We start from the raw sequence: 25,347 nt of genomic DNA, 5'->3' as shown, positions 1-25,347 counted from the left end.
TTGTCAAACGTCAGCCTCAAAACCTTAATGACTTGGAGAAGATCTGCAAAGAGGAGGGGAATAAAATCCCTCCTGAGATATGTGCAAATCTGGTGGCCAACTACAAGAAACGTCTGACCTCTGTGATTGCCAACAAGGGTTTTCCACCAAGTACTAAGTCATGTTTTGTAGAGGGGTCATATACTTATTCCCCTCATTAAAATGCAAATCAATTTATAACATTTTTGACATGCGTTTTTCTGGCTTTATGTTGTTATTCTGTCTCTCACTGTTCAAATAAACCTACCATTAAAATTATAGACTGATAATTTCTTTGTCAGTGGGCAAACGGACAAAATCAGCAGGGGATCAAATACTTTTTTCCCTCACTGTATACATAACCCAACTTAAACTTTCAAAATCACAGTCACTATCCCTTCCTGCAGTCTACTTGCCGCACTATGATTCCCTCCACACACTCGCTACCTCTCCCCTCCCATCTCACTCCACTACCCTCCACACACTCGCCTACCTCTCCCCTATTATGTCACTCTACTCCCCTCCACACACTTGGCTACCTCTCCCCTCTCATTTCACTTTACTACCCTCCACACACTCGCCTACCTCTCCCCTCTCATCTCACTCCACTACCCTTCACACACTCACCTATTTCTCCCCTTCCATCTCACTCCACTAACCTCCACACACTCGCCTACCTCTCCCCTCTCATCTCACTCTACTCACCTCCACACACTCGCCAACCTCTCCCCTTCCATCTTACTCCACTAACATCCACACACTCCCCTACCTCTCCCCTCTCATCTCACTCTACTCCCCTCCACACACTTGCCTACCTCTCCCCTCTCATTTCACTTTACTGCCCTCCACACACTCGCCTATCTCTCCCCGCTCATCTCACTCCACTACCCTCCACACACTCGCCTACCTCTCCCCTCTCATCTCACTCTTCTCCCCTCCACACACTCTCCTACCTCTCCCCTCTCATCTCACTCCACTACCCTCCACACACTCGCCTACATCTCCCCTCTAATCTCACTCCACTACCCTCAAAACACTCGCCTATCTCTCCCCACTCATCTCACTCCACTACCCTCCACACACTCGCCTATCTCTCCCCACTCATCTCACTCTACTCCTCTCTATGCCCTCTCCTACCTCTCCCCTCCCATCTCACTCCACTACCCTCCACACACTCGCCTACCTCTCCCCTGTCATCTCACTCTTCTCCCCCCACGAACTCGCCTACATCTCCCATCTCATCTCACTCAACTCTCCTCCACGCACTCTACTACCTATCCCTTCCCATCTCACTCTACTCTCCTACATCGAGATGCCTCACAAAGTCAATTCGTTAATCGTATTAAACATTGTACAGTATATGCAATTTCAACTGATACATTGTGTCAATGCTAACAGGTGCTCTCTGTGTTCTGCAGTTCGACCTAGCATTGCCCCCAAACCACAACGTTCCCAAAGCATGTAAGTATGATGGTTAATTGTTGGATGCAGATGGCAATTTAACGCTTTCAAACTGACTTTTTAAGTGTGAATGCGTGTTTCTGCTGGTCTCTCCGATCTGTTAATAACACACGAGCTCGTGTTAAATGCTCACAATGGATGACCCCGTCGTGCATTTAACGTGAGAGTAAATTTGTGTTGCTATTGGGAAACTTATCTTAGAGAAAACCGAGCAAATTCATAAAAGCTGCCAAAAAAATAAAAACGTGATAAACGAAAAATAAACATGGTTTGAAATGGTGATGATATCTTCCTCGCCTGGTATGCAGGAGGTCTCGGGTTCAATCCCTACCCGGATGCCTGTATATTTGGTGTTTGCATGTTCTCGCCGTGATCGCGTGGTTTTTTTCTCCGGGTTCTCTGGGTTTTCTTCTACATTTAGAAACATGCATTGCGAATATTCAGATTATTTTGGTACTATAAATGTCCAAATGATGAGTCACTTTGTTGAGCTATCATCTGTGGTCAGACCGTTTTGGTAGGATGGAGATGGTTTAGTTAAATTTGTATGTGTTTAGGTAAAGTTTGTTTTTGCTGTTGTTGTAACGTTCCCTTCTCACCTCTCCTGGACATCTGTGAAAAAAAGCTTTCGAGCTCATCGGATTCCTCCAGTATAAATCAACATTCTGATTCTGATATCCCTATGGCTTGATTGTACGTCACGTCATCTCGTGCGATGCCACAGCTCTATCACAGATGTTATCACAATCAACGATGATCAATTGTTGATGAACGACCATCAAAGCCGCTGACCTTGCTCGCATGTGGACCTTGCGATGTAACAATCTACGGATCGCTCGGGTGAAAGCCTGAATCAATTGTTTATTTCTCCTCGGTGAACATCCTCATGGGCGCATTACATCACTTGTCTACCACTCCATCATTCGTCTCGACCAGCATCCAACATGTTTTTCTTCTTGTAACGACATGTCCAGCCCATGCCTTTTTCTTAAAACTTTTCATTGTTGTCAGTAACCAGCATATGTTCTTTGCTCCACGTTCCACTTTTTTTGCTTCTTAATGTACATTTCAACAGATGTATCCAGTGGCGGCTCGTGACATTTCCATTTGGTGGGGATGTTGTGAGTGACCTGTAAAAACATGGTGTTCTAATTAATAAAAACCCTCGTCATGTCATTGGCCTTCCCGTGAAAGTGATATAACTGTCTTATCAATACACTCAAATGCTGTCCCCATGACCCTCAAGGACACACTACACAACCTCCTAGAGCCGTGACCTATATTTGCACAGTGCAACCTAGCATTGTGGCATAGTCATTGCAGCCACGGGCTCCTTTATCACTGCCCTGAATAGGTCTTAAATTATTCATTTCAAGAAGCTAATCACAATAAATGAAGGGATATCGCTCGCTCAGAACGCCTTCACAGCTGCCCCGACACCTCCCCGAGCCACAAATCAGACTGTGGCATCGCAGCGGTTTCTAATATGGGCAACTTACATTTTTACCTTCATTAGGCAATTCACGTTGAAAGAATCATTGCGTTAAAAAAAATTAGTGAACAATAACAACAACACAATTTATAAAAAAGTATTTTTATTTGACAGCACCCAACGCCCATAGTGGACAAACCGTGCCTCAATGTATCTCTCAAAGCTTCTTTGCACAACTTTTGTTGTTTTTTGCTCCATCTTTCTTCATTAAATACCACGTTCATAATCAATGTCATAGCAGGCAGGACAGACACACACATAAGTAAAGCTCTTCCGAAAACAAACTCACGGTGATGACGTCTTCTTGCTCTAGTTAAGACCAGAAGTGGGTAGATCTGTTTTACAATTCTGACGAAATCGCCCCCAAAGATGCCGAATGTAATTCCCGGCGAAACCTCACCAGGTACTCGAATTGTACATGCTGTGGATTTACTCTCCAGCAAAGCGGTGGGGCTGAAGTAGTAACTTAATTGCACGTTTGTTTACGTAACAACCCCTTACTTAATTGTCTGTGTCGGGTGGTGGCATGTTAACGACACATTTATACTTAAAGCGATCTAACCCCCCAAAAATACTTATATGATGAATAATATTAGTCACAAAACTCTAACAACTGTCAAACTCACAAGTCATTAAATCAACTATTAATGCACGTGATTTGTTTTCGCTGTTTGTTTCAGATCCTGTCCAGGGTACAAGCGCAACCCAGGTGTGCCCTTGTCCAGAGGTTTGAATCATCATCATTCTACCACTTACAAAATACGACTGCTCTGGGAGCTTTGTCAATGAAAGGGGCCATTGACGACTATTTCCCACCTGCCACATCATTTTCACGTGAAAAGACACCGCTTACTTTTGTCTGCACTCTTTACCATTTTTATATTTTCTACTGCTCCCTAGATGACAGATTGGGAATCGCTTATAACTTTGTATGTTGCTTCGTCGGTCATTTGGGAGATCTTCTTGGTTCTTTCGGTAAAGTCACGTAGAAGGGAAGTAATAAAATAATAAAAATAAAACATAATAAAATAATTCTCACGACGTTTCGGCTACAACGCAAGCAGCCGTCTTCAGGTGTTGTAGCCGAAACGTCGTGAGAATTATTTTATTATGTTTTATTTTTATTATTTTATTACTTCCCTTCTACGTGACTTTACCGAAAGAACCAAGAAGATGAATCCCTGCAGTCACGAAAGCTTTAAATCGACATTTGGGAGATGTTTACCCTGGTTGGCCACATAATTGTATTGCAATATACATTTAAGATTTTTTAAAGGCATTGCTGAACATTTTCGTGAGACTCAAGAGGCCTATCGTGCCTGGGCTTGCACTGCTGAGATCTTGCATTCGAATCGTGGGTATCAGCTACCGGTGGTGATCATTATGGATTTTACAGAACGAGGTACCACTGTTTTGGCGTTGATTTCAGTAGATGGGTGATTGTGCGGGTTTTGCTCTTCATTTTGTCCGTGTGCTGGGACTCCAACACTGGCATGCCAATGTGTCAGCTACAGAGCAAACGAGAGGAAACTTGCTGTCCATTTGAACTGCAGTGGTTTCTCCCCCAGGATTGTACCAGCACGTTTGCGGACAATGCTTTCCCCTTAATTAACCTTGCACTGTGCATCATCTGGAGATGCCCTCGCAAAAAGTCAAACCCCTTATGCGTGTGCCACTGAGCTCTGATGGTGGAGGCTTGTAACTTAATTTAGTCCCTGCAGAAACATAACTTGGATATCTCGCTATGCGTTGATATTCATTATGTGGGAGGCTGAGGTCACATTTTGTCTGGTGTCAGTTAAGACGCAGGTGCCCCGTGACTTCTAATACAATTCAGGTCTTTGTTGAGTGGGAGACAGCAGCCTTCCTGCAGCCCACCTGTTACGTGTTTTAGTGTCGTTCCCTTCAACACGACTAATACTGTAACCCCCAGTGATATGAGCGTCATTAAATCAAATCCAGATATGATCAATAAAAGCAAATGCCGAAATAAAAAATTATAATAATCAGCTAAGGTCTTCGAGTGTACCTACTAAACACTGATAGACTCTGAAGATCTAAGTGCGACTTCTTGGCCATGAATTCGAGAGAAAACAACATTGTAACATCACCTCAAATTTTATTAACGCATTAAGAAAAGTTGGTGGATTGCGTGTTACAAATTAAAGGTTGTCGCCCTATTTCTGCCATTTTCCAGCCTAAGCTTGGCCTTGCCATCTTCATTGGGCGTGGCCTAAAGGAGTACGCTCTCAAATCCAATACTGGAAAAGTGATGGCTGATCCACAACAACTGTCACGGTTGATTACTTGATGGCCATCAATGTATACAAGCCCGCCCCCTACCCGAATAAGGAATCGTTATCATCACCTCTACCAGAAGCCACTCACCTGCTGGCCATGTGGGATGACTGCAAACAGCTACCATACAACATTGAGGCAAACTCGGAAAAATCACTAAGCAGAAAAGAAACGCAAGGAATGGTCAATCGGCACAAGACAGTCCTTTTAATACGACCCGAAACACATGGGCACATTTCACTCAGCCCAATGGGAAAAAGTGTAATTTAGCCGAGACTTATGCTTCATCGCAAAGGAAGAGAATTGCTTCATGAAGCTTCACGAAAAAATACATCTCATTTTTCCTCAGGGCCAACACAGATCAGCAGTCGCGCACCATCCTATTCCAGATACCAGTCATAACTTAAAATCCATGACCACGTTGAAACTTCCACAAGGCCAACTGGCTATGCTATGGCTGAAATAAAGAATTTGGAGCCATATCCTGACATCTCTTACAAAAAATACAACATCCAGATGCGGTATGGAAAAGTGATGCGCTATGTTGGCAAACAAAAACACAACAACCCTTAAAATAGTAAATCAGAAATGGTGATCAAGACAAAGGCACTGCAGTGCCGGAGACCCTGAACTTTGCACAAAGAAGACGGTGGGAAAGCATTACTGCACATTTGGACTGCACATGGACTAAACATTTTTTTTTATTTTACCAAGTAAGGCCTACTGAGCTATGTAGCTTTTTTTTACAAGTGGCCTGGCCATCACAAATTATAGCTCAACTAAGTGGCTTATCACAACGTGCAAATGTATAGCAGCAAAATACTCTAAACGCATATTTTTAAATGTGGAGGGAAAAACCGGGGGCCCCCAAGAAAATCCATATGACCACGGGGAGATCATGCAAACTAAAAATATACAGCAGGTGTCACGATGAGGATCGAACCTACGTCCGCCTGTATACCAGGCGAGGTAGTTAACATCTCCAAGGCACCGTAACACCAACCTGATCCAACTGTAAAGCCTGACAGCTCCCTGGGAAACTAAGGTGCCTCAAACAGCAACAGAGCAAAGACCACCCAAAACCATAAAATTATGCTGTGGCTTCCCATTTTGGGTGCTGCTCAAAGGCACCAATGGAAAAGCTCACTAACAGATGGATTGCCTTCACCACGCTCGTAGAAGCTGTTTTTTAGTATCAACAGTAAACCGGAAATGATTGACGTCTCTGCTTCCCCGGAGCCTTGTTCGGCTTCATGGCCTGATGCTGATGGCCCAAAATCGTAAGATGCCATTCTATTGCACACATAATTGACGTGATTCTCACCAGAAACTGCACTTTCAGGGTACATCTTGCTGGAAAACATATCCCAAAGAGATTTATGTTATACAGTGAGTGATGATAATACTGAGCCTCCCTAGAGGTACAGTATTATCACTCACGATTATAACTCTCACGACATATATATGTGTATCCTGCCATGTATATCATCATCTCGCACGTTCATTTATGCTTCTCGATAATTCTAGCTGCACAGTGCACAAACCTTGAGATGATTGTCAATACTCTACAACAGCAAATAGAAGCCTGACCCTCAAGCCCCACATATAACCGATGTGAACAAGACGATTTCAAGAATCGCTTTGCTACAGAAACTTGCAGGTATGACCCTGAGGCAGCTCAACTAATATGCTGCAAACTGTTTCCTATCACCGATCTGCTCATTGGCTGAGTACTGAGCTCCAGCCGGATCCAGCTCATACACAAATCTGAAAGATGTAAGGTTGAAAAAATCAATGCTAATCATAACCGGAACAATGAGGCTGTCAACAATCCTCTGGCTTCGTCTTCTGGCAACATCCACCGAATATTTACAAAGACATGCAATCTGCGAAGATAGCTTACACGTTGTCTTTCCTAATGACAACCCACCCATCAAATACAATTTCGACAGTGTACCCCGTTACTGAATCAAGTGCCGATCCCCCATTTCTAAGATCGTGCTGTTACCACCATAGCATCTCGCCAGGTGCAGAATAATGCTGGTGAACAGAGGGAAATAACGTACTCTTGGTTCTTTCAGTAAAGTCACGTAGGTAAAGAAAATAAAAAATAAATAAAATAAGATAAAAGATTAAAATAAATAATTTTAATTACGACGTTTTGGGCGCAACACAAGCGTCCGTCATCAGGCGGGGACAACCACAGCAAGAAACAATCGCTGGCGTAGGCAAAAGAGTTGCTTGTGACAAGGGATTATATAGCTGAGGAAGGGGGGAGAAGCCAAGGAGATTGTGGGGGCGGGGCGTGGGTCAAAGGAGAGTGGCAAACATGATCCAAATGATGAGAGAGGGTGGGGGGGAACGTGGCTCAGAGTGGAAAGCTGCAGGCTCGAAACAATGCACGGCAAATGTCCAAGTGATGGGAGCAGGGCTGGGAGTAAGAAACTGGAGATGCGGATATGAAAGTAAAATATAAAGCAGCTAAGGTTTAACTTGGTTAATAACATCCTTCCAATGAATGCTCAATTTGTATCCATCTTCTCGGTTGAAGTCATGTCTATGTTTGTATATCTGGATGGCTTCATGAACAAATCTTTGATGGTAGCCAGACGGCTTGCAGAGCACTTTGGTCTCGGAGAAAACAATATCATGAGAGCCCACAGCGTTGTAGCAGTGATCAGCCACGGCAGAAGAGTTAGTCCTGCCGTGTTTCAAATCTGCCTTGTGCTCGCGAATATGGTCTGATACATGTCGTTTCGTTTCCCCAATGTAACAATCACCACAAATGCAACTCAGTTTGTAGACTCCAGGGTATTGCATGTCAGGAATGACATCCTTTACGGATGGGATTAGATCACGGATTTTGTGTACTGTACTGAATCAGACCTGGATCTTGTGTTTGTTTAAGATTTTGGAAATCTTTTTGGTAATGCCTGCTATGTATGGTAACGTGATGGTTTTTATCAGAGTTTCAGGGGGTTGTTTCTCCATGGTTGGAGAAACAGCTTTGCGGATAATACGGTCCGAATATCCATTCATCTTAAGGGCCGGGTGTACATGTTCCAATTCACTGGCCAGGTGGTGTTATTCAGAAATGCAGTGGGCCCTATGGTGTAGTGTTTTAATGAGGGAATTCTTCTGTGCGGGATGGTGGTGGGAATCAGGTTTTCATGGAGAAATTTGAAACAGACGCCATCCGGACATCCACCCTACATCCTTCCCTGTGGAAGAGATATGTGGATGACACATTCGTCATTTGGCCACATGGCTATCCAGCATTGAACTAGTTTCTCGACCACATTAACTCCATACACCCATCCATCAATTTCACCATGGAAGTGGAGAAGGATGGTAAGCTACCATTCCTGGATGTTATGTTTTAGAGGAGGCCTGATGGTTCTTTGGGATACTCTGTCTACAGGAAGGCCACCCACACAGATTCCTATCTGAAACCTGATTTATGTAATATTGGTGTTTTGTGCAGCCAATGCAAAATCGTCAGTATGATCGTTTATTTGTTGTATGTGTGTGGGAACATTCTTCTTATTTTGTATGGATTAATAGCAGATTAAATTTGTTTTACTCTTTGGTTGTTTTGGTAAAGTCACGTAGGTAGAAAAAATAAAATAAATCACGACGTTTCGATCACAACACAAGCGGTCGAAATAGTCTATTTCCGCCTGAGGACGACCACTTGTGTTGCGATTGAAACGTCGTGATTTATTTTATTACATTTTTTCTACCTACGTGACTTTACCGAAAGAACCAAAAAGTATGGATTCCTGCAGCCACGAAAACTTCAAATCAAGATTAAAGATTTAATTTTAGATGTTATCCACTCAATTTTCTTTTCAGAAGCAGAGTGGATTTGTCCATTCCTCCTTTAAAGGAGTGAAGGCAGCAGCAGAGTGTTTATGATGCGGTCGATGGTTTGGGATTCGAGGCCGCACACTCGCAGGGCCGCCGAATCTTTGATAGTGCCATTTGTTGCATCAGGTCGCCGCATCAACCACATGGCCGGTCCTGATTTGGTTTGATAGTCGACCTTTGGTGGCATGGAACGTTGAAACCGGGACATTTGACGGTAGGGTGCTGTATCACAGATGTTTATATTTTTTACGTCGGCCACATTCATTGAGAGTAGGTCACCAATGTTTATATATTGTATACATGGAGGAGGGCATTTTTCCATACCAGTCAACCTCTTATCCGTGCCTACCTTATTACAGACCAATTCAGACCTTGTGGATAATTATGTGCCCTTATAAATCTCAACTTCATCCTATAAAGTCCCATCACAGGGGAAAAACACAAATAGACTAAACATATACTTTCCCCATATTGAAACGGCTGTATGCCGTATGGACCTGAAAACTCTATTTCCCTGTAATATAATATGGGTAAACCGTATAGGGTGACAAGCTACCATTCCTGGATGTTTTGATTGAGAAGAGACCTGATGTCTCGTTCGGACACTGTCTGCAGGAAAGCCACCCACACGGATGCCTATCTAAAGCCTGACTTCCACCACTATCCAGCCCAGAAAAATTCCCTCATTATAACACTACACCATAGGACCCGTTGCATCTCCGACCAGCATCACCTAGCCAGTGAGCTGTAGCACGTACACCAAACCCTCAGGATGAACGGATATTCTGACCGTACAATCCGCAAAGCTGTCTCCCCAGCCATGGGGAGACACCCATCGGAGGATCCAACCAATACCATCATTTTGCCATACATAGCAGGGGTTACCAAAAATATTTCCAAAATCTTAAACAAACACAAGATCCAGGTTTTTTTCAACACAAAATCCGTGATTTGATCCCATCTGTAAAGGATGTGATTCCTGATATGCAATACCCGGGTGTCTACAAACTGAGTTGTGGCTGCGGCAGCAGTTACATTGGGGAAAGGAAACGACACGTCTTGGACCGCGTTCGTGAACACAAGGTAGATCTGAAACACGGTAGGACCAATACCTCTGCCGTTGCTGATCATTGTTTTAATGCTGTGGGCTCACAAAAAATTGACTTTTCCAAGACCAAGGTACTCTGCAAACCTACCGGCTATTATCAGAGATTTGTTCATGAAGCCATCCAGATATATAAACACAACTTGAACCGAGAAGATGGGTACAAACTGAGAAATCATTGGAAGGACGTTGTTAACCAGGTAAAGTCTTAACTGACTGTGAAGTTTACATCCTACCTGCCTATGTCAGCTGTTATTTCCGACTCTCTGTGTGTCTTTCTCTCTCTGTGTGTGTTTCTCTCTCCGATCTCGACTCCAGTACTCCAGTGACCCGGGTGCTGCCGCGGGGGCCACTTTCTGCCCCGCCTCCTCTCTCCCCCCACATTCTCTCTGCCCCCCTACTGCAGATGCCTATATAATCCCGTGCCACGGCAGATCTCTCGCCTACTTCAGCAGTATTTTCTTGTTGTGGTTGTCCCACCTGATGACGATTTCTTGTGTTGCGATCGAAACGTAGTGATCTATTATTTTTCTACCTACGTGACTTTACCCAAAGAACCAAAGAGTATGACAGGTATTTTGTTCGTGCAGTCAAGATGTTTTGATTTGGTTTCCTGAGTGGAATTGAAACGTGTGGTTTGTGAGTTCGGATTATGGTTTCATGCGCTGTTTCAAATCACAATCTTTTAGGGCTTTCGATTGAGAAGCAGTTGGCCAGTAATGCCATGCTGTCTACTTTCGTTGGCTGATGTCGTTGTGGATGTCCATCTATTAGCGGATGAAGTTCCACAATTGTTGTCGAGGATGTCTGTGAGGTTTAGTCCCTCGACTCTCTCAACCCATTGCTTGCTGCTGCCTTTCTTCATTCAGTGTCTGAAAAACTGCACTTTCTTCTTATTCTTCTTTTCATGTGGCAGCTGATGCAGATGGCAGAGAAACAACTACAATTTCACATTCAGGTGATCAAGCCAGATAACAACGTCAGGAGCAGTGGAGTAGCATATCGCCGTGATATCTCCTTTGTATTTGTGGATCGGGCATTGCGTCGCGATACGTTGTACGGTCTGTTCTGGATGACCACGTTCACACGCTGGAGGGTTTTAACTTTTCCATTTGTACATCAAGTATCCGCATCTGAAACCATAATTTGTACAGTTGGATGCGGTTTAGGGTGGACCATGAGCTTCATGGAAGATCAAACCCAGGGAGGGCTCATCTGCATTGGGTCTGGATTGTCACCAGTTTCCTGTCCATCAGTATGACTAGCATTCCCCAGTCTAGGAACCAGCAGGGGTTGTGTTCTTTTCTGTGCTCTCAGGATGTTCTTTTTTGGCTGCGGATTTGAAAACGTTAGTGAACCTCTCATACATAATAGAGGTTTTCTTGGGTTAGATCGCGTAAATGTATCAATGTGTCGTTACAACCCGCCACCACCCGACACAGACAACTAGTAAGGGTTGTCACGAAAACAGAACATGCCAATTCGTTACTAGTACAGCACACAGGTGTGTTGGAGAGCCAAGCCACAACATTTATAATCCGACTACGACGTTTCACCAGTAATTACAACTAGCTTCATCAGGCGACAGCCAGATTTGTGGAGAAGTCTTACAGTTTCGTTCCTTATATAGAGGCGTAGATGTGGTTACCAAGCTTCTTTTACAAAGTGGGGGGATTACTGAGGCAACGTCCATTATTCATTATGCGAGCCCTTTCAACTTGTCCTTCCTGTTTACTGTGTATTAAAAGAGCCGTACAAACGGTAACCCTTATTGAAGTATGCTGCCCTTTGTAGGCATGCATTTATATAATGTATTATTTGATTATTCGCTTCCACGCAGCATTAAGGCGGTAGCTATCCGAATGGTTCAAGTTATTTTTATTATTTAAATTTCAATAGATCCTCCAATTAGTCTTGGCCAGTAATAGCTAGTTTTGCAAGAAATTCAACATTATCAAAATCAATTGAGTGTCCTTGATGGCACGCATGTTCTGCTACTACTGACAGTTGTATTTGGGAGAAATTAATATTTCTCAAATGTTCTTTTAGTCTCGTGCTGATCATTCATGTTTGTCCAACATAACATTTACCACACGTGCAGCATATCCTGTACACACCTTCTGTTGATAGCTTCGGTAATACATATTTTGTGCCAGATAATAATTTCTGTATTCTATGTACCGTACCAAATCTGACTCAGATGTTTTGTTTTTGCAAACACCTGGCTAGTTTATCAGTTACTCCCACAATGTACGGTATTTTGATCGTTTTAATTACTTGGGCAGTTTCAATGCTCGTGTTATTTGATTTGGTTTTGGCATTCAATGCTCTGTTGATTTGTGCATCAATGTAACCGTTCATTTGCAGCGCTTCTTTAACATGTTGAATTTCACTTCTCAGACTGTCACCATCTGACACTTTCTTAGCTCGATGAATGAGCGTCATGATAAGAGCAGATTTCTGTGCGGGGTGATGGTGTGACTTTGCATTCAGATAGGCATCAATATGCGTTTTCTTTCCGTAAACACCGTGTGAAATTTTACCCTTTCGACCCCGTCCGAGCAGAATATCCAGAAATGGTAGAGTTCTGTCAGCTTCTACTTCCCTGGTGCACTGGATGGATGGGTTTACGAGTTGAGATGATTTAGAAATGCGTTCAGTGTATATTTGCCGTCTGACCAGACCACCAATGTGTCATCCACATATCTGTTAACATGACAACCCTTACTCGTTGGCTGTGTCGTGTGGTGGCGGTTTTTAATGACATATTTATATAGTCACGTGATCTAACCCAAAAAAAAACTCTATTATGGATGATATTGGTCGCGAAAGCCTACGTGTTAAACTGAACCTCTCATAGTATTAAAAAAATATGCAGGTATTCGGCGGATGGTTACCATATTTTCCCGCATATAACCCGCGGGGTATACCACTTTTTACAAACAAAACAAGACCCTGCGGGGTATATGGAGGTGCGGGCTATCCCAAAAATATTTTACACGTGTGACATGTCATAACTCGTTAATTTTTTCCATGGTAGGACTATCCACTATGCAACACTTACCTTTGACTAAAGCACTGCTGAATAAACCACTCACACTAAAATTGCACATGTTATCACGTTTTAAATTAATTGTTTGTACAATTAAACGACAATGTTTTTAAGTGCGCGCACTGTTTACCGGCGACGGGAGAACGGGGAGGAGGGAGAGGTGGGAGGTTGGGGGGTGGGGCAGCTGGGGGGGAGAGAGAGGTGGGGGGGGCGAGGCAACGGGGTTGCCGTAGTGCCGCTATTATCTGCGCAGTGCGCAATCTACCAGTGCTAAAACTGTACTTACTTATCTAGCAGTTATGTGTTACTTATTGGATATTAACTTTTGTTACTTATTCACTGTTTTAAGTTCACTCGTTTCCGGTTAGTTTGTTTTCTTTGTGTACGTTATGATTTTAATGTTAACAATTGATAGTGGAATGTATTACAAATGTAAACTTCGTATTAATATGATTGAATTAAGCTGCGTTAACGACGTTAAATGCATGAATGCTTGCGGGGTATATGCATCTGCGGGTTATATGTGTATGCGGGCTATATGCGGGAAAATACTGTAATTCAGTTGCATGCGTGTATAGAGATTGTATCACTACGAACGATACTCACCTGATGTGGTGGACACCACGTGACACGGATAATCAGGAATTAAAAACAAGCCCTCTGATTGGTTACTTAAAGGGCCTGAAAGGGGATTGGTTAGAGGCAGGGACATTGAAGGGATTGGAGGTCGAAATACAAAATGGAAAGAGTGAGAAACGGAGAGATAGTTGTCACATGTGTATATTACTGTATAGTTTTTTTAGCAGTTGTATAGCTCTCACATGTTCAGGCATTAAGAATTTGCAACACCAACAGCAGCAGGCAACACGATCTAGTGGCAGTACACAACTATTTTGCTTCCCCTTTATACATCACTCAAGCTCCTTTCCCGTAGGTTCCTTGACCTGCTTTGCCTCGAGCTAATCACCTCCCACTTTCCCTAACAGATTCCAACAGTCATCCCTGTCAATCATCCTCAGTTTCTCACTCTTTCCATTTGTATTTCTCCACCAATCTCTTCAATTCCTTGCCTCTAACAAATCCCCTTTCAGGCAAGTTAAGTGTCAATCAGAGCGACTTTTTTTCTTCTGGACTGTCGGTGTCGTGCACATAGTGTCCATATCGTTGGGTGAGTATTTTCGAGTGTGATTTAATCACTTCAACGATGTAATTGGGGGAGAATGTGAGCTCCTCAATTCACTTCATGAAGTGATCCATACCCTCACACAGAGACCCGTAGACTCTCAAACACACATACCCATAATCTCACATAGAGACCACATAAACACACACGTAGGCTCACATGAGGTATCCATAGACTCAGATACTCGCAGATTAATGTAGATAACCGTAGGCTCACACAGAGATCCTTATAGACTCACTTAAAAAAAACAACTCACAGATTCATAAAGAGACCCCATGAACTAACGTACAAAAAACTGTTTGAGAATCACACCAAACAACAATGTGAGTTGCAATCCAAAAACACATTGGAGACCTGTCCCCATGTCTCTGTTTTGTTCCCTTCCACCCGGTGGGGACCAGGTGGCTTCGCTGTAGGGCACGCAGTGCAATCGAAGACCAAGGGCATCTGGGCCTGGCCAATTCCTCACCCGACGAACAAGGATAATTGTCTTCTACTGTTGGACACGGAGGGGCTGGGAGACCCGGAGAAGGTGAGGGAATGTGGAGCGAATGGCTCAACAGGAAGAAAATAAACCTAAAACTTTATACTGTAACAATGGCCAGAATTAATCTACTAATATGTTTTTTTTAAGGGCACTGCACACAACTCGAATTAACTTGTGTTAGAGCCAATATCTTTGAATGTGTATGTCACTGGTTCGCACGATGCTAGAGCTTGGGAAGATGAGTCACTTTGAGTCAATTAGTTGAATACAAATTATAAACTACTCTATTATGGTGGATTACGTGTGCTGCTTAAGAGGCACCAAGTCTGCGTTTTTCCCCCACTCCAGAAGCTCTGCCACTAATGTCAAAGCAATTAACTAGTGGAGACGTGTGTAGATGACGTGGTGATGATGTGACCTCACAGTAAGCCGACGTACACCACACGAAGTGACCGAGTCGAGATGCATGTAGCTAACAGTGCGTTCTGTCCTTAGTGTATTTACGGATATCACACACACTGAAAAAGTTGAGACGTGTAGTTGACGTAGTGACAGACATGATATTCAATTAATGAATCGATTCACATTTAGATGACGTGGGAGTGGCACTGTTCTCCCACTGTACTTGCTGACATCACATGCTAGTGTAATAAAAGTCGTGGAAGCGACTTCTGGAATCCGGTCTTTATTTGTCTTTCTTTTACAACACTCCTTCACGCTGCTGACAGACAGCGTGAGAGGGATAGAGAGAGAGACACGCGCGGCCACGTGGCAGCCTGGACCCCGCTCCAGCGTGGCCTCACCCTCCGTTCGTTCCAGATCTGACCACGTGTTGTTCGTCTCCACCCCTTTTAATACCCGGGTCACGTGGTACCTTTCCACCAATCCTGGTTAACCTCTATGGAATCTTCTAGACTCCATCGTACGTTCCCGGGACCACGCCCCTGACTCGTCCCCCCATTGGCTGTGGCTAAAGCCAGCAGAACCAATCCTCTACTTACAGATGTCATCTTCCCATTACGTCAGGGCCACGCCCCTAGACTTCCCCCCATTGGCTATTGGCCAGGACCGGCAGAGCCAATCATCGTAACGAGGTGTGATCCATCAGCAACCCGGATATATCCTCACATTACACTAGTAAAGTGTAATTTGCCCCGCCCCTGCCCCTGAGTCATTTAAATTTATCCTGAGGCCAGTATATCGCAGGTCTAGCTGGGCTTGGAAAACAGCCAGTGCAGGACCACGTGTAGCATTAGGGCACCACGGTGGCGAGATGTTAACCACCTCGCCTGGTACAGGAGATCGTGTATTCGATCCCGACCCTGATGCCTGCTGTATATTTTTAGATTGCATGTCTCTCTCCTCGTGGTAACGTGGATTTTTCTCCAGGGTCTCCGGTTTTCCATCCACAATTTAGAACCTATGTGGCTGCTATACATTTCCACATGATAAGTCACTTCATCGAGCAATCATTTGTGGCCAGGTCGCTTCTGAAAAAGAGCTATATAGCTCAATGGGCCTTACCTGGGAAAATAAAATAAAATGTATAGGTTAGTTTTTAACTATAACATTGTGGAAAAATAACAACACATTTAATTCATGGATTTTATAACGGTTCCTAATATGCATTTGTCCTCAGAAGTATAAAAAAATGCAGGTTAATTTCATCATTAACACGTTTAACAATAGTAATTGGGCAGGATATGTCCCGGCTAGAATAGCGATTGCGTGACGGCCAATGAATGCATCTGAGAAGACCTGCACTGAGGAGATATAGAAATGTAATCAGCTAACATGAAAGGTGCTAGATGGATTGTTACTTTTGCAATCGTGTGAGATATGATAGCAACGTTGGGTCTTCATCCAGCAGTGGATTTACCACGGTTAATGTTAGTACATAACAGCGTTTTGAGCTGGATGAAGTTGATGCCATATAACACGCGATGTTGTGACATTCATGCACGGTGTGTTACATCATCTGCATGGGATTACAAGGCTAACCGTTTTTTGGACCTTTTTGATAATGGTCGCAGTTGTCTATCAGATAATCCCTTATATCAACGAAACTGTATACAATGTCATCTTAATCATGAGACGTCTTTATGAAGGTTATCATGCCAGTTTCGAAGACATACGGACAAAGTAGATGGACAGAAAGGCAGAGCAGATGCATAAACGAATTAAAACTTAGTTTTAAAAGCAATACCAATACAATTGTATTGTTTGATTAAAAACAAAAACCCAATGGGCTTCATAAGTTGACGGGTGTCAGATTTAAACAGCTCCCATCTCTCACACGCAGGCCAATGAGGAGCACGACATCTGGCTGTTCATCATGGCCGTGCTGCTGTGCAATGTGCTTGTCTACAACACCGAGAAGACTCTGGATAACACGAGCCTGGAGCAGCTGCGGTATCCTTCACGATGTCCATGCTGACGTCTGCGTGACACTATGGGGTTAACGTTTCCAACGCACTTTTGGGTGACCTGAATGGCTGGGGAGATTTAAAGCAGTGTTGCGCTGATATGTCGATTTCTACCATACGTCGTCTAATATAATAGTCAACAATAATTGTATTGTATATGAAGCAAGATACACGAACCCCTCATTTAATGCAGTAGATGCATTCCTCAAAGGGTCCTCATTAAGGAAAACACCGCCTTAAGGGAGGAATTACTCTTCTGAATAACATTTAACAATAATACTACTTACGGTTGTCTCTCAGTGCAAGTCATGCAAGACCTAAAAGTGCATTTGCATAAAGCTTACGTTTTGGAGAAAATATGTTGTAAAAAAACAAGTGAGTTTGTAAAAATGTGATCTAAAAGTGTTATAGACTCAGATTCCCTAATGGACCAAAGAAGGGATATTCCACAATCGCGGAGCCTTGCTGCATAGTTTGGTCTTTCTAATAATGAGTAGACCAGAATCAGCTTATCAGCTGAACGCCCCAGAATGCCTTGGTCGGAGTGAAAATTTAACCCGTCTGCATTCCGGAAGGAATCTAAGATTTATATATTTTTTATTTGACTCCCCTAAACTAGCATTGAAACCTAAATACACACACAGACCCACAGATGTTGTCCGTTGTTGTAGAAGGGCAACTGCCTCCAATTGCCCAGTAGTGTCCAGTCATCGGCAAGTCCACTCAGCTCCACGTCCTCCTGTCCAACATTACTCCATCTCTTCTCTAGCCCATTTAGCCCCGTCGATCCGGCCGAACAAAAGCTATTTCGGCATGCGGTGGCTGGGCATTCGGGCTACATGACCCAGCCAACGCAACCTTACCTGCCGGAGGGGCTCACCGATGGGACTTTGCCCAGATTTTTCAAGGATTTATTACCTCCTCACACAATCCAGCCTGGTTAAGCCAATGATGGATCGTAGGCAGGCCAGCCTAAATGTTTCTCACCGGGGAAGATGCTCCATTAGGGGGGTCCACGTTTCGCAAGCGTAGAGAAGGGAGGGAATTACTGTGGCCGAGAAGACCTGGAGATTCGTGCGGAGCGACAGACCAGGTAGCTTCCACACAGCGTTACGCAACCGATGAAAAGATATTGCCGCTTGACTGATTCGGAATGAGACCTCTGCTGTTAAACTGGAGCCGGTCATAAGCACACTGCCCAGGTAGGGGAAACTCTCCACTCTCTCCACAACTGCCCCATCACCGATTGGGAGTTGTGTGGGTGGAGTGTCCGATGGTAGTGGTTGACCAATAGGGAGTCATCCCTTGACCGCACCCGGGCATCAATCAGCCTCCCATTATATCTGTACCAAATGGAAATTCCTGCGGTACAGCTATTGAAGGCTTCACGAGCTACGAGGTCAAAATAGATGTTAAATAATGTGGGAGCCAGAGGACATTCCTGTCGCACCCCAAGGTGTACAGGGAATGGCTCTGACTCATGAGCACGTAGTTTGACGCGGGGCCGCTCACCATCATGAAGGCCCTTAATGATCGTGAGCAGAGGGTCAGGAACTCCAAAAGCACGAAGAACAACCCAGGGCCCAGGCCAACTGATGGTATCATAGGCCTTGACCAGGTCAATGAAGGAGAGATGTAGGTCTTGTTGAAATTCCCTACACCTCTGCTGTAGCAGATGGACAGAAAATATGGCATCTGTGCAGGACCGCCCTTTCCTGAAACCGCATTGGGGCTCCGCAAGCCTCTCCTCAGCGTGCCTAGTAAGGCAATGTTGAATAATTCTTGCCAGGACCTTTCCAGGCACACTGAGGCGTGAGATGCCCCTGTAGTTGTTACAGTCTGTGCGGTCCCCCTTCTTAAAGAGGGGGACCACCAGGGCATCCTTCCAATCCTGCGGAACCCGTCCAGTGGTCCAGACTGTTGTTATATCATATAGGGCAGTCTGTGCACAAATGCCACCCTCCCTCAGCATTTTGCTTGGGAGATCATCTCTGCCCAGTGCCTTTCCTGGTCTCAGACTCCGGATCGCCTTCAGTACCTCAGCCAGCCACTCACAGGGGGTGACTTCTTCCAATATTTGAGGCACCGCAGCCTCAGAAGGGTCATCCCTACTTTGTGCCATGATGTTTTCCTGGCTGAGGGATTTCCCCTCCCCCAGGACCTCACAGAAATGCTCAGCAAATCTGCAAACCTGTTCCTGGGGGTCGGAGATTGTATCACCGTTTCCCCCCCTAATGATGGTAATAGGTGTGGCGCTGCAGGTTACTTATTTGATGGCGTTAAATAGTGATTTGTGATAGTTGGCCAATGAGGCAGACTCCTCAGCAACCCGCGACCACCACCCATCCTTGCAGCACCTTACGGCTCTCCGAACCTCCGAGCGAAGGCTGCTGTAAGCCTCTTCATTCTCTGACGTGGGATGCTGTAGCCAATGAGAGTGGGCCTGTCGCTTTTTCTCAACTATCCTGAACACCTCCTCTGTCAGCCAGGGTCTCTGGGGAGGTCTGGACCGCGTACCCAAAGCAGCCATTGCAGCTGCATGAGTCACAGTCCTAAACCGTGCCCATTTACTCTCGACATTAGGAGGAGTGGGGGACGATGCCAACCCCAGCCACAAGCGATGATGAAATTCTCACTTGCAACTTTCATCAGCTAACTGAGACCAGGCCACTTTAGGTTGTAATGGGGTCCTGGGGTTACACCCAGCACCGGAGTGGAAGAATGGAAGGCACATCTTATAGATGACTAGTCGATGGTCAGAGGGCAGATCAGCTCCACGGTAGGTCCTGGTGTCAAGGACATGGGCTCGCATCTGCTGGTCTGTCACTATGTAGTCCAGTAGATGTTCTTGCTTGTATCCATGATGTTGTGTGGATGCGCCAATGCCGGAACAGCGTGTTGGTAATTACAAGCCCATGGGCTGCACAAAAATGTAGCAGCCTCCTACCGTTGTTATTGAGCTGATCTGGCCCATGCCCTCCAATCACTCCAGACCAGGTGCCAGCATCATGACCAACTCAGGCATTGAAGTCACCCAACAAGATGACTCTATCCCGAGTGGCCACTTTAGCCAGCACCTGTGACAGGAGGTCATAGAAGGCATCTGACCCATCGGCTTTGCCTGCATCCCTCCACGGATGTTCGCCTTTGGTGGGGGCATAAGTAACCACGACCACCACTCCTCGCCTCCGGTTGATGGGAAGGCGAGCCCAAAGTAGCCTGGGGCTTACAGCTTCCTACACCTCACCGCCACGCTCCCACGCCCCCTTCATTTTTTTGTTCAGAAGAAGAACCACGCCCTGTTGTTTGGCAGTTTCCTGCCCCGAGTAGAGGACTGTCCACCCCTCATGGTGGCAGGAGCCAGAACCGGTCCACCGGACCTCCTAAATGCCACAGAGATCCAGGCAGTACCGGTCCAGCTCCCGACAGAGGAGTGGCAGCTCCTCCTCCGCAGTGAGCGTTCGAACATTTCAGGTGGCCACACGAAGTGGTTTATCGTTGTTTCTGGAGGAGCCCCGAGGTTAAAGATTCATTCTCCTGGCTCTGCCAATTGGGGTTTGGCCAGGAGACGTCATAGATGCCTGTCCCCCCGGGGCCTCCGGCACAAGCTTATTAGTTACATATTTGACAACACACACACTGTCAGACGCGCAGAGACCCACAGAGACCGACAGACATGCACCGAGACCACAGACATGCACAGAGACCGACAGAGGTGCACGGATACTCACAGACACACAGAGAGACTGAAAGACATGCACAGATACTCACAGACACACACAGACCGAAATAGGCACAGATATCCACAGACACACAGACCGTCAGAGGCAGTTACCCGCAGATACCCACGCAGATACCGGCAGATACCCACGCAGATACCCGCAGATACCCACGCAGATACCCGCAGATACCCACGCAGATACACCCGCAGATACCCACGCAGATACCCGCAGATACCCACGCAGATACAACAACAGCGTAAAGGAGCAACAGGAGTAGAGGAACGGATGTAGTGAGAGCTGTGGACGAAACTTAATAAAGAATTCTGAATTCCCGACGTTGTCTCAACGGGGTTTATTACATTTGTATATGTGGATGGCCTCATGTACGAATCTCTCATGGTAGCCGGATGTTACTGTTTATTTTAAGTATTTTTAAATCCTTTATATTAAGTTCACTTGCTTGCTTGCGCGCTTACGACCGTGCAAATCTTTCGGTCGTTTTTTAACCCACTTCCCATGATCCAATCGAGCTGGCATTTTGCATACAGACTCGTTGTGCGTGACAATTTATTTTCGTGAAATTTTTTTTCCAAAATTTTACACTTTAAAATGTTTTTATATTTAATTACCAATTGCTTAATGGTGGCAGGCAATCATCTGACCCATAGGTGGCAGCCATCTCAAGCCAGAGGACTCTAGCCGCCACACATATAAAGGATTTATAGTGAAAAACTTTGTTTTTACGGGTTAATTTTTTAAATCCTTTATATTAAGTTCACTTGCTTGCGCGCTTACGACCGTGCAAATCTTTCGGTCGTTTTTTAACCCACTTCCCGTGATCCAATCGAGCTGACATTTTGCACACAGACTCGTTGTGCGTGACAATTTACACTTTTTAGGAAAACAAAAAATTATATTTAATTACCAATTGCTTAATGGTGCTAGGCAATCATATGACCCATAAGTGGCAGCCATCTCAAGCCAGAGGACGAGAGGACTCTAGCCGCCCGTTTCAAAGCCCAATGTGGGCTGGGTTGTGGCCCATTGAACACGCATATAAAGGATTTATAGTGAAAAACTTTGTTTTTACGGGTTAATTTTTTACACACTTCCTTTGTCTGTAATGCATTTAGTCGCATCTTATCATACTGTGCTTTACAATGTTGCTATTACTGTTTTTGAACCTATCAAGGTTTTTTATAATTATATAGGTGATTTTAACACGCAGGCTTTCGCGACCAATATTATTCATAATGAATGTTTTGGGTTAGATCACGTTATTTATAAATGTGTCGTAACCCTCCACCCGACACGGCCAAACAGTAGAAAATGTGTCACGTTTACAAAATGACGAAATTATTTTCTTCTTTAGCCCACCGGTATGTTGAAGAAAGAATCAACATCATTTAAAATTTGAGTACGCCGTTTCGCCCGTTATTAGATCCAGCTTCATCAGGCAATTTGCCAGAATGGTGAGGCTCTCCTCTTGCTCCCGGTCTTAAATAGAGCAGCAGCAGGGTGACGTCAACATTTAATTCATTCAGGTGCAATGATTTGAGGCAGAGAGGGGGAGGGTATTGTAATTATATAATAGATTGGTAATCATTCAATTGTTATTAATTGGTATGTTTTTCCCTTATAAGAAATTCTAATTGTGTTATATATTTAATTTAATAATACGCTTGCAGGCCGTACTAAGCCTGTAGCTGTCAGAGCGATTAAAGTTATTTGTATTTCTCTCAATTTCAATGGATTCTCTAATTAGTCTTGGCCAGTAATAATTAGTTTTACACAACACTTCAACGTTATAAAAATCAATTGAGTGTCCTTGTTGACAAGCATGCTCTGCCACTGCCGATAGTTGTGTTTGAGATAATTTAATATTTCTTTGGTGTTCTTTTAGTCTTACGCTGATGTTAAGTCCCGTCTGTCCAATATAGGATCTGCTACATATGTAATAATGTTCCAGGAGACTTGGACGCCGGGGTTGGAGGCACACATATTTATTCCGTGTTGGGTACAGCACAACACTGGACATACAACACTGGAGGGGGTATCGGCCCCCTCACCCGTCTAACTGGGAAAACACCCTCTAGCTACGCCTAGCCTACCTCTTGGTCCTCCACTAACGGGCTAGGGGAGGCTAGCTAGCCCGACACTGGTAAGTCGGGCTCACGGTACCCGGAGTCCCAGACCAGCTCTTACAAGAGCATCGGCTCTGGCTCTCGGGACCACGCCGCTGGCTCGATCCTGTTCGGCCCTGATAAGGGCGGCGATCCAGGGGAGTCCAGGGCTCTATCTAGACGATCTGTCTTCACTGGTTAGCTTCAACATCTCTTCTCGAGCCCTCTGGCTCATCCCCTTTTATACCCAAACCCCCGCTGAGGGGTGGGGCCCCGGGGGATCCCAGCTCCGAGTCAGCCCCCCAGGCTGCCCGATGCGGACGTCGCTGGGAGCACCTTCCCGTGCACCGACATAGCCACGCCCACTGTGTTTCTTTCCCGTGTGATCCCATTGTATAACAGCCCCTCCGTAACACCCCTACATCACCCCCCCCTGTACAGCTCGCAGCCGTCCCGGCTGCAACAAACCGACAATAAAAGTGTATTTACCCCTTGAACCCGCGTGTGCCTCACAATTTTTCAACAATAACGACAACAAGAACAACAACAAGAACAACAACAAGAACAACAACAGCAAGAAGAGAAAATAACCCGACGCACCCCCCTCGAATAAATACGAATTCCATAAGAGCACCATATATACAATTAGCAGGAAAACACACCACACACAACACACAGTGAACACAACATATATACAATCCTCCGGGCATCACAAAAGTCTGCGCATTTTCGCGCGCGTTCTTGCAGCAGGCCCGTCACACGGGGCAACCCCGGATGGCGGACTGTTGGGTGGCAACCGTCCGTGTCCGAGTGAGTCACTTTCTGTTGCCGCGTGACCCTCGGCATCCCCAGGAGGGGTTGACGGGCGTGAGCCCGTCACTCCCGGTGCACCTGGGGGCGGGACAGCCGGCAGCACGTTAGGTGAGAGCAACGGAGACGGACCCTGGGAGTCGGCGGACCCCCCACATGTTTGGCCACGCGTGTGTGAAGTGGGAACTCGGACCGCAACGAACGGTTTCAGTCTGGAGGGGTGCACAAACCACCGCCGCTTCCCCCATTTGATACGTACACACTGAGGCCGCAAAACCTGAACCACCTCCACAGGACCCCGCCACGGCCGCACCAGTTTAGAGGAGGTTGCAAGTGGTACTTGGGGACAGTGTAACCATGCCCTGTCACCTGGTTTCCACTGCAGCACGTGCGCCCGACCCAGCCTGAGCCTCTCGTTAGCCTTCTGGCGGAGGTCGGAATTTTGCATAGCAGCCTCCCGTGCCTCTGTTAATTTAGCAATATTGAATTTCACATTGCCGGCCAATTTAGATTTACCCCGTGGCGTGGAGATCTGCAGCTGGGTCTGAACAGGTGGGTCAGGTTCGCGGCCGTACATCAGGAAGAAGGGCGAAAATCCCGTTGCCGCATGGGGAGCCATTCTATATGCTGCCAACACCCCTTGAATTTGAAGGTCCCAATCGGTCTGTGAGTCCGAGACCTGTTGGGACAGCATTGACGTGATGGTTCGATGCAGACGCTCCGCCATCCCGTCAGTTTGCGGATGATATGGTGAGGTAAGAATTGTTTTCGTTCCCAGGAGCTCACAGACCTCTTGGAGAAGTTTACCAGAAAAAATTTTGCCCTGGTCGGTGAGCAGCCGCTCCGGAGCACTTTTGTCCAGGACGTATCCCTGGACAAAGGCCTCCGTGATGGCTGCTGCCGACTGGTTGGCAAGGGGCCATAGGCCAGCGCAAAAAATATTCCACCCCGGTCAACAGGTATCTGTTGCCCCTGGGGGTAGCGGGGAATGGGCCCAGAATATCAAGCGCGACAAGCTCGTTGACCCTGGAAACTCTGATGGATTGCAAAGGCGGGTTAGACTCCCGTGCTGGTGGTTTACGTTGCGCACACCGAGGACATGACCCCAACAGATCCCCGACATCCCTTGTCATGCCCGGCCAAAAAAAAATCCAGCTGGAGCATGGCGAGGGTCTTTTGAGTCCCCAGGTGGAGGAGACGCTCATGCGCGGCCCACACCACCTTACCCCGCAAAACAGAAGGGACCACCAGCCGGTGTCGATGGGATCTCCCGTCCCAATGCATTAACAGACCCTGGACC

The 25,347-nt window shown here is 45.6% G+C and overlaps 1 protein-coding gene across 2 annotated transcripts in view; it reads left to right on the top strand.

Moving 5' to 3' along the window:
* LOC133361681 (guanylate-binding protein 1-like) overlaps positions 1-25,347 on the top strand; it is an 85,868-nt gene that overhangs the window by 22,976 nt on the left and 37,545 nt on the right. Inside the window, exons 6-9 of one of the 2 annotated variants that reach the window (XM_061580668.1) lie at positions 1,437-1,479; positions 3,652-3,680; positions 14,881-15,011; positions 17,269-17,378. In XM_061580668.1, coding sequence (XP_061436652.1) covers positions 1,437-1,479; positions 3,652-3,680; positions 14,881-15,011; positions 17,269-17,378 — 313 coding nt within the window. Of the gene's footprint in view, positions 1-1,436; positions 1,480-3,651; positions 3,699-14,880; positions 15,012-17,268; positions 17,379-25,347 lie in introns of both variants that reach the window. The other variant, XM_061580666.1, reaches the window with a different exon arrangement.

This window comes from Lethenteron reissneri, unplaced genomic scaffold (assembly GCF_015708825.2).
Source record: "Lethenteron reissneri isolate LAM-NWPU_2019-01 unplaced genomic scaffold, ASM1570882v1 scaffold_120, whole genome shotgun sequence".
In the NCBI taxonomy this organism is placed as follows: domain Eukaryota; kingdom Metazoa; phylum Chordata; class Hyperoartia; order Petromyzontiformes; family Petromyzontidae; genus Lethenteron; species Lethenteron reissneri.
This window is presented reverse-complemented; position numbering and strand designations above follow the sequence as displayed.